This window comes from Tyto alba, unplaced genomic scaffold, assembly GCF_018691265.1.
Source record: "Tyto alba isolate M040663 unplaced genomic scaffold, T.alba_DEE_v4.0 Super-Scaffold_1000006, whole genome shotgun sequence".
Lineage (NCBI taxonomy): Eukaryota > Metazoa > Chordata > Aves > Strigiformes > Tytonidae > Tyto > Tyto alba.
In genome coordinates, this window is record NW_024881272.1 from 14,690,361 (window position 1) to 14,700,573 (window position 10,213).

Genomic DNA, 10,213 nt, shown 5'->3' on the forward strand with positions numbered 1-10,213 from the left:
AGCTTTGTTGTAAGCAGAGCTACAAATCTACTAGATCCAAGAAAGAAGAGATTAAATTTGGTATGATTTTTATCTTCCTTCAGTCCTATAAAACTGAAAAATTACAAATGAGAAGTTCACCTACTTTATTGGTAAAAGCAAAGTCTAAAGAGAACACTAAGGACATCTTTAACTGTAGATCTGTTAAATGTATTTTAGTAGCGCCTTATGAAAGCTATAAAGTTTCTAAAAGCAAACTTAACTTTTCTAGGTGCATCGTATGCTTATGTTGACCACAGTCATTCTTACAAGCATTTCTTTTGTGTTGCCTTTTATATACCGAGGAGGTTGGAGCGAAGTAAGTGTATGCTTTATTTTGTTAATTAACTCTAATGTAAAGGTTGGACCAAATGAATGAGAAGGAGCTCCACTGATGACTAACATGTTACAACTTTTGCAGAGGAAATTGCTGTGAAAGCTGTCCTTAAGTAGGCTGATTTCAAATCCTAGCAATGCAGAAGAGGAATGTTGCCTCCTTTACAACTGACAAACTTCAGTACTTTCCTTCCTTCCTCTTTTTTCCAAATAAAGACCTTGCTTACAGTATCTTTATGTACTAAATCAGTCGTCTTCCCATTTCCTTAGAGAACTTGAATTTGGAAAGGGAGTGAGGATAGGACAGCTGATTTATTAATGTGTTAGACCTGCTGGGAATAAGTGCTGTTATGAATTTGGACTTGAGTAACTGTACCCAGTGATTAAACTTAGTCTGGAACATTAGAGATTGTATACCTGTAGCTGTCACCTGTATAATATTTGGTGCAAGGTGATATCAGAAATTGGAAAGTCAGAAGAGTATCTGAATTAAAGGTGGGAGAATGTGGTCACAGATACGAGCTAGGAGTTAGGGAAACAGTTCTGGGAGGAGTTATGAAATAGGCCTCTCTTGAAGACACAGGATTGAGGATGAAAAGCTTGGAGCATAGCTTCTACCGTTGTATTGCTCTCTGCTCTTCTGCTGGTAGAATTTGTCAATACAGCAAAATGTGGGACAAACCCTGAGCAGACATACCAGTGTCTCACGCTGCCAAGAACCATCTCCATCCAGCCTCAGGGCAGCTTACTGTGTCCTGTTGCCTCTGCCAGTCTAAACACAGTGCTGCTCCACCTTTATAACTTACTAGTACAAGCATAAATAAAATTACCAACTTTTTTGTATTTTTTCCTATATCTTTATATAGATATGATGTTAAAGAAATTTGTCCTGTGTTTAGCAAGCAGGTTTTCATCCATATCTTGGCTGTACCGTGATGGCTCTGACAATCTTTCAACCACTTATGGCAGGTTTCAGACCATCTCGTCATGCACCAAGGTATGCACGACTAACTCAGTAAGTTACAGCCACAGGAATTAAATATGCCTGTTTCTTGAAAAATTCTTTTTACATTGAAAAGATATCTTTAAAGTAGGTAACAACATTATTTGATTTTTATTCCCTGTTCCCCACCCCCCTTGCCCCCCAACTATGTAATCAATAAAATGCTTTTCACTGTTTTGTAGGAGACAATTGTTTAACTGGCTTCACTGGAGTACTGGTACAACATCTAGAATACTAGCTGGTGAGTAGCAGTAATAGTTATCATGCCTTTTTAAGTGACTGAAAGGAACTTTGTTCACTGCCTGGCCTATTGCTCATCTAAAACATCTGTGGATATCCAGTCTAGGCATTTTTGAAGATTCTTTTTCTTGATGACCATCTTCTGTCTGAGTTTTAAGTGGTCATCGGCTACAGCTTTAGGGAGAAAAAGTGGCTAGCAAAAGAGATTACAGACAAATCTGAAAGATCTGTGTACTGAGGGCTTGTAATTTCTTTTTATCTTGGAAAATTTGAGGATAGTGTTCTTACAGTAACATAGTGCAGTGTTACTTAATGGGAGAGGGGAAACTTGCTTACACAACCAGAAGCTGGGCTTAATTCTATTAATAGTGACAAGTTTCCACAGGCAGCCTAAGTGCAAATGTTGCGGTGACTGTGGTCTTGTTGGTAGAGTCATAAATGCTAGTGTTTGTGTGACTGGCATGTGACAGGGCACTGATCAGGATGAAAACTATCTTGGCCTTCTTTTCTCCCTGCCTTCCCCCTCACACTGCCAAAAAAACCCTCCCAGAACAACCAGCTTTTAGCTGCATGGACTCCTTTAATCTCTATCCCTAAGCAGTTATAGGCAATTCATGGGAAAACTATTGCCAAAGGTACTTGAGAATGTTTTTAAAATTACCTTGATACAGCACTCTTAATGTGTTTTTTTTGTTGTTGTTTGTTTGTGTTTTTTTTTTTTTTTTTTTTTTTTTTTTAATCTTGTTTTTATTGTCTAGTGGTGACGATGTTCTTGGGAATGGATCTCCCAGCACTTGACCTACCAGACCCATGGGACACCTATACAATGATTGGTTTCGTAGCTTGGCATGTTGGTATTGATGTTCTTCTGGAAGTACACAGCTACTGGCTCGTACGTAAAGGTACAAACCCAACAGAAACCCTGTTTTTATTTTGCTTGCTGAGAATTGTGCAAAAAATTTAACAGTGGATTGAATTCTGGGAGGTGTTCTTTGGCCTCTAACTTGGAAGCTGAAAGGGAATAACTCGAGTAAATGTATCATATCTTCTGTACAAAATTATATGGGAGTAAACCAGTTTTCAAGACAAAAGTGTCCCAGTAAAATTATTTTTGTGCCATTTTAATTAGTAGTTTCTTATTTCTCCAAACACAGTTCATAGGAGCAAACTGAAAAGGACAAGTATTTTCCAAGAATCTTATCACTGTTTGCCATGATTTTTATCCCAGGTGGGTAGGTAAAGTCCAGGCTAGGTCATGCAGGTTTAGTCTGTATTTTATTGTGGCAAATTGTTGGTATGAATTGCTGTTATTCAATGAGCAAAATAATCAGAAACTTAAGTACAGACGTTTGCAATTTTGAATTAATGGGGGAACGAAGGTGAAATCCTGACTCCAATATGTCTAATGAAGAGACTGGTAGAAACTTCTTTGAAAATTCTTAGCTTTGCTGGTTGGTGTCACTGAGAGGAGATGGCTGTGCACATGTAAATGACCTGTATCTAAGGCAGAGATGAGACATCTGCAGAATTGAAGGTGCATGATTAGTTAAGAGGCTAAGGTGGCACATCGGGAAGGAGTGATTATAAAAGAACTGAATTTAAATTTAACTGCAGTAATTACTTCACAGAAATAGAGAAATGAACCTGAAATGCTTGAACGATTAATGTTCTCATGATAGAAAACACCTCTTAATGAAATCTAGTTATCTTAAAAGGAAAAGGTTTTAGATCGAATAAATGTTTTGTTGAGCTCAAAACTCAGTGTTTTGATGATTCACTCTAGCAAAAGAGACATGTTTTGCCAATTCAGTGTGCAGAAGTTACTTTCTGTAGGTCAGCTCCAAAATATTTATTCACCTGTGCTGCGAGTGTGATGGTACAGGTCATGAAATACCAAGTGAGACTTCCAAGGGCTTTTCAAATTCGATGCTGTATAACAGTTAATTACTTAGTCCCAGGATCACAACTTGTGCAGTATAAAAATTAAAAAATCCTACCCTTCCTCTTAAGATCAGACTTAATTTTTTTTTTTTTCTTCTCACTAACAGTTGAAGTGATAGAGGATGACAGAGTACAGATATTGCAGTCACTCACATCTGCAGAAGCAGAGGTAAGTCACAATTTTGTAAATAACTACTAAGAGATGAGATAATTCTTTATTTAAACCAATGAAAAAACTGACACTTCTATGGCTTTTCTTTCCCTTCTCTTGCAGGGCCGTCTGTTTAAACAGATTGTGTTAACCATCTATATCTGTGGAAATATAGTATTCCTCATTGCCTTCCTGGCAGCAATCAACCAAATATGAAATAAGTTATTGAGAATTTTGTGATGAAACATGGTGCAGTTGAAAAACCTGCAAGGAATGCTTTCTGTTACAACTTTTACCTCAACACCTCCCAGAAGATGCATTTGAAGAATAGCACATGTTCATAATGCTCAATGTTAGGGAGAACTTGAATTCAAATCCACAGAAGGATGCTGCAGTCCTGTACAAGCTGTCTTCTGATGAGACTTTTAAGTGGGAGTCTTTGCCTGAGTAAGGAAAGAAGTATCTATTTTTTTAAATGCAGTAATTATCTTGATTGAAGCTTAGGTTAAGAAGACTGCGAAGATGTGATGAAAGTTCTCTTTTGATAGTTAGTTCCCTAAACCCTTCGTGATTATTGTTGGGAAAACTGAAAGATTGATCCAGAATCTATCATATCTGTTCACTTTACTGTGTTCTAATGGCGTGTGATGTGACAACTTCCTGCTCATGACAGTTCTGTGTGTTAAAAAAACAAACCTTAGTGTGAAACTGTCACAAATGCAGTTTGATGCATGAACTAGATACTATTGTTTATCTTTGCAGTTAAATGCAAAAAATATTCTCTCTGCTCTAAGAGCAATACACTTACACAAGCATATGAGTTTGGGAACTTCAGTCTTTTAATAAAACCACCATTTGCCTCACTGAAAACACTGTTCTGTCCCATCCACCTCAGTGCTTCAAAACCATAAAGAGAAAATGTGTTTGCAATAGAAGTGCATTGAAAGCCGTTGTATTTACCCAAAACTTGAACAGGAAGACCCTATCCGTGTGTATGTGTTTCTGTGGTTTGCTGTCTTTGGTTGCTTGTGGCTTTTGAATTTTCTGTGTGAATAAGATGGATTTGTGCCACTTAGATGCTTAAACAGAAGTGAAAATATTTGCTCAGGAATGTTGCAGTTTTATTTGCACTATTGAGCAAAATGTAGATTAGGAGTTGGTTTAACTGCAGGAAAAGCAGCTTCTCTTAATCTTAAGTGAGAGTCCTTTGAGCTGGCATATCTAGGAGGCAGAACTCTCTTTATAAGAATATGGGAGGGCATTTTTTTTTATTCAACAAAAGATTTATCTAACTTTATGAACTGGGTACAGGGAATGGAAAGAGGCTATATTGTTTAACTTTTTTGGTTCATGGTTTTGCCTAAGTATGGAAGGACACTCTTGAAATGGCATCTCAGAAATGAACCTTTAATATGCCATGCATTTCAGTGCTTTGCATTTGTCTTTGCAGCTCTGAACAGTTTGTTTCCACACTTCTTCATTTTTGATACTGGAAAGTATTGATTTTAGTTGTAATGCTTCAAAATGTATCTTCAGCCTAGGGCTACTAAGCTAGCTGGGAAGAAAAGTGTTGGAGTATTGGATAGAGCAGTAAATAGTGAGGCCTGGCTTGGTATAGACTATTACAGCAATATCTCTCTCCTACCTGATGGCCAGCTCTAATGTATTCATACATGTGGGTCAAGTAGTGATTCTTTCCATTCACTAAAGCTGTCTATTTTTGTCTCTTCCTCCATCTACCCAAATCCACAGTGCAGCCTGTTGGCAGGGACAAGACATATTCAGAAAGCTACAAGTTTATGTTTGTAGTCAGTGATGTTCTTTTTGACTGCTCAAGTAACTGGTTTATCCATAAGGGCATTTGTAGAGCTGTGATTAATCCCCTTGTCAGCAGAAGCGCACTGCAAGTGAGTGTAATCATCACCCTTCCTCCTGGAAACTGGAAAAGTCATGTGCAGATTGGAAAAGAGGGACTATGGCAAAACCCAGGCTGAGGAGCAAGAAGCATATGGCTAATTGTGTGGGTTTGTGGATTTTTTAGAGAACTCTGAACTCAAAAACCTGGGAATCGCAGGCCAATCTAGTGCTAAAGTTTTGGGGGACTCTTGTATGCCATGAGTTTATAGAAAATCTCTCAACCTAGGCACAAGTGATGGCTTTTTAAATTTATCAATGACAAATTCTTTCTGTAATACAGTGCCCGTACTATGTGTTGTTTCATTTGCATGTGACAATGAATGCAGGGGTTTTAAAACATGAATGTAAATATCTTTAAAAATGTTTTTGTCCATTTTAGTAAGGTGAAAACACTATCAAATTGAAACTAGAAAAGAATAGTCTTGCCTAGCAGCAAAATGGATTGTCTGTTTTCTTTGTAGACATTGTTTTATAAATTAAAGCTATCTAAATGTTTCCTGGAGAAACTCTTATTGAAATTGAAATAATTTCACACTGTGATGCAGAATTTCTTTTCCTCAAGAAATTCCACATCTAATTCCACATCTAATACAGCTTTAAAGTTGGCAAAATTGTCAGTTGTTCTGGATAACTTGTTCCTTCTTAGTGCTAGTGATATTGTGCAGTTTCTTATGTGAGGCCTTATGTGCAAGTATTGTAGTTTACTTGATTGAAAGACTTGTTAATTTTTGGTAATGTTTGTTCACACCACCACTCCTGCCCTCTTCCTGCATGACTAGTAGAAGGAAGCAATGTGTCATTGTATTCTAGTGACTGCCAAAATTTCTGCTACAGTCCTTTTGGGGAAAAAAGAAAAAAGTCTATAAAAGTGTTTGGTATCAGGAGGAAATTAGGTGACAGGCAGTTTGGTTCTAGAGACACTGATGGCTGCAGTGGGTTTTTTTTGTTTGTTTGTTTGTTTGTTTGTTTTCTGAAATGATAAAATATTATATAGAAGAAAATTCCCATTGCTCTTCTTCATAAAGGAATACCACAGAAGTCAAGAAAACTTGTTCACAAGAAGAGATAGAGGTCTCAGTTTTTTTGTTTTTTCACTCTTGGATTAAATTTGTGATGACAAATCAACATTAGCACATTTGTTTGGGTTCTAGACAGGCAGATGCTCCCAGTCAAGTAGAAACTTGTGATCAGTCTCACAACAATTAAATACTGTTTTTATTGGAGGCTGCCCCTAACAACTCAAATACTGGTCACCTACTCTTGATGTAACTACAAATCATGTTTCTTGCATGTTTTGAATGAAAATGGACATGCAAATAGCTCGAATACAATGGAATTCACTGCTACTTTGCTTTACTTGAAATAGGTTTTTTTGCTAGCCGACATGCAGGCTGCAGAATGAACAAAGAAAAGCTGTGCTTTGTTTCTCCTCCTTACACTGAATGCTACACTGTTTCCTGTTTTGTCAAAAGTCACAAGATGAGGAGACTTCTTATTTCGTGTAATAATGCCTGTGTTTTTCCTTTACCCAGGTTTGGGAAGGCTAGGGAGAGACTGCCTGCCTTTTTGTTTTCTATTGCAGTTTGTAACACTACGTGGCGCTCTTGTTCAAACAACAACAGCATTTTTATTTTGCTTGCTTTCTTTAATCTGTCAGTGAGAGCTTGAGACATGAAAAGGATGTCCAAAACAGGAAGTGTTTCTAGATGAACTAGTCAGAAGAATTCTCAAGCTTTATTAAGAAACTCGATTTTTAAATTCAAGCTAGTTCATACAGACAGACCTTATGAAATGGATGTTTGCTTGATATCTGTCCTTAAGCTTTTGTTTGAACAGTTATGGCCTGTTTTCTTTTGTCATGTGTGTAAACTGTGCTCGATGCGTGTAAATCCCTCTTCAAACGACTTAAGATGAATGGCAGTCATTGAGGAAAAAGTGCAATCTTCTGCATTTCGGTCATCTTGGTGATCTTCAGACATTTGTTGAATGCTAAAGTAAGGACTCCAGGTGAATGGAAGGACGGTTAACAGGGGTGATCTGCTAGTAATTCTGAGGAATTGTTTGCTCACATCAATCTGATCCCAGCTTCTCTAAGGGGTGTGTGCGAAGCAGGGAACTGTTGCGTTCACTTACTCAAGGGAATGGCACAGCAGAACTGGCACCAGGCAAGTGCTTCAGAACATGTGTGATACCATCTGTTCTAGCTCATGCGTGAGCTAATTCAACCACTGTATAGCTTCTACTGGTCTTCCTTGTGCTGTGCAAAAGTGACTTCAGATATTGTAAGCCACAAAAGCTGAACATCTGTCACACTGAACCAAGTATCTGTGATACTGATTCTGGACAAATGATACTGCACTAAGAAAGACTCCAATTTTGGCTTTGTTTCAGAGAGATTTTTTATCTTGCTGGACCTTAGAAATCAGTTGGCTTTAAAGATTAATTGGAAATTTGCATGGCATCTGTACTGACGTGAAAAATATGATTTGCCTTCTTGCAATTCAGTTCTTGTTGATATGATATGTGATGTGGGAAGGGTCTGGGGTTGCAGCACTCACATGATGAATATCCCCGCTTCTCAGAAGCGTACAACTCTTGAATGCTCCTTTTTGTATCTCTGTTCCTCCAAATTAATGATCTGCTATCCATGCTCCTGCATAGCTAGTGTATTAGTGTGGGGCAGTTAAGATTCATTTGGCACAAACTGAGTAGTTTTAATATACATGACATCAGAATTGCCCCATGGCAAAGCAGAGATCTGCTGAGCCCAGTATCGTCTACAGAAGTGGTAGTAAGGAGATATTAGAGCAAGAGAAGTAATAAGACTACAGTGACATTTTCTCTTCCCAGCAAGATCTCCTTGCTGCTTGCCAGAATCTGTGCAAGGATTTCCTTGCTAAGCTAGAGACTGCAGGTTGGACCATAAACTCTTGTGATTGGATTTTATCTATGAAGTGTGCAATGAATTATTAAAAAAAAAAAAAAAAACAACTATTAATGTCTCTGTCTCCCCATTTAACTAGTCATTGTGAGAAAGTGCTTTTTGTTTTAAGCCTGCTTCTTCATATCATTAAGCAATGATCTGTATTTTGTTTTTACCTTCCTGCCTTTATCACAGTTCTCATCACAGGCCTCTCATGTCTGTGCCTTACTGTTTTTTTCCCTGTATGACTGCACATTTCTGAATAATCTTCATTACCCTTCTCTATTTGTCTCTTCAGAGATGGGATGACCAAACTCTACTCAGGTTGTAAATATGAAGTTCTATGCCACTGTTGTGTTTTGACTTGTATTCCGTGCCTTCCCTAATGAGTCCTAAAGATCTCATTGATTTCATGGCTTCTGAGCATGGAGCTGATATTTCCAGGGGACTATCTAAAATAATGCCAAGGTGTTTTACTACTTAGCCAAGAGATTCATAACACCAACTTAATGGCTGCTACTTGTGCTGTGTATGATTAGGGCTATTTCTGTTTTTCTACATTATTTTTTATGTATTGGTAGGGAATTCACCTGTAGATTCACTAATGTGAAGTTGGTCTTCAGTCTCCTTTCTTTTAAATGACTTCTAATAATATTATGTTGGCAGCAGCATTTTTGGCCCCCTTTCCAGATCATTTAAGTTTAATAGCACAGGGAAGGCAGGGGATGAGTGTCCATAGTGATCTGCTGCTGTTATGAAGTAGTCATGAGCAGTTTTTATGTTACTCTCCTACTCTCACTTTTTGGTGTATCCTGTTAACCTTTTGAGAAGATGTAAAAATTAAAAAAACAAACAAACATTTGAGGGTAAGTCCCTGTGCTCTCAAAACCAGCAAAAAACAGAAGAAATGGGAGGGAGGGGGGAGAAGAAAAAACACACTATTAAAAAAAAAAAAAACAAAAACAAAAAACGAGGATAGACATAGAGAAAGTGTAATATAGTTAAGTTTATTTGTTCTTATCTACTTGTCCACTCTCCAGGTAACCATCTCTGAGTCCTAAAATTTGAGATTATTACCCCCTTCAGACTGGGAATCACCAAGTGTTTAGAGGCTACAAATCAGCTGATTACTACCATAGTGCCTCAGTATGAGGTAGTAGCTTCAGTTTCCTGCTTTGAAACGAGGAGGACCAGCAAAAAAATCATGGCAGTTTTTTGCTGGTGCATAATATGTCAGCTATACTAGAATAGGACAACCTGAGCTTTATGTATTTAGTGATTCAAACTAGGCTATGACCTAGAAAAATAAAGCTATCATACTATTTTCAATATAAGGATGTAGTGCTATGAGTCACTTTTCCCTCCCAAGAACAATGTAGTGGAAAAATGTTACTTTCCTGTGATTTTTTTTTTTCTAGGTGTAGCTGTACCTTATGGCTGCTTTAAAGGCCCTCAGCTCCTCCTTCATGTGGAAAAAATTAACCTGTTTCTCGGTGGGAGCCTTGGGCCTTGATGGAGAGCTGTGCACAGCAGTGGCTGCTGTAACAGACTTTCTGTTGCAGCTGCAGCACAAGCCATTGGCAAATCAGTATTTCTAATGGGAGGCTTGCACTAATTTTAGCTCCCCAGCCAACTGCAACCTGTATACTAAGCAGTATATATATATATATATATATATATATAT

General features: G+C 37.8%; 1 protein-coding gene across 7 annotated transcripts in view; it reads left to right on the forward strand.

Annotated features, from left to right (window-relative positions):
• Positions 1–8,568, forward strand: part of FRRS1 (ferric chelate reductase 1) — a 33,649-nt gene extending 25,081 nt beyond the window's left edge. For 5 of the 7 annotated variants that reach the window (XM_033000483.2, XM_033000484.2, XM_042806992.1 and 2 more), the window contains 6 exons: positions 251–337; positions 1,254–1,351; positions 1,540–1,598; positions 2,356–2,499; positions 3,646–3,707; positions 3,813–6,101. In XM_033000483.2, the coding sequence (XP_032856374.2) occupies positions 251–337; positions 1,254–1,351; positions 1,540–1,598; positions 2,356–2,499; positions 3,646–3,707; positions 3,813–3,905 (543 nt within the window). In that variant the 3' untranslated portion in view covers positions 3,906–6,101. Of the gene's footprint in view, positions 1–250; positions 338–1,253; positions 1,352–1,539; positions 1,599–2,355; positions 2,500–3,645; positions 3,708–3,812 lie in introns of all 7 variants that reach the window. The other 2 variants (XM_042806959.1, XM_042806978.1) reach the window with 2 other exon arrangements.
• Positions 8,569–10,213: the final 1,645 nt, after the last annotated feature.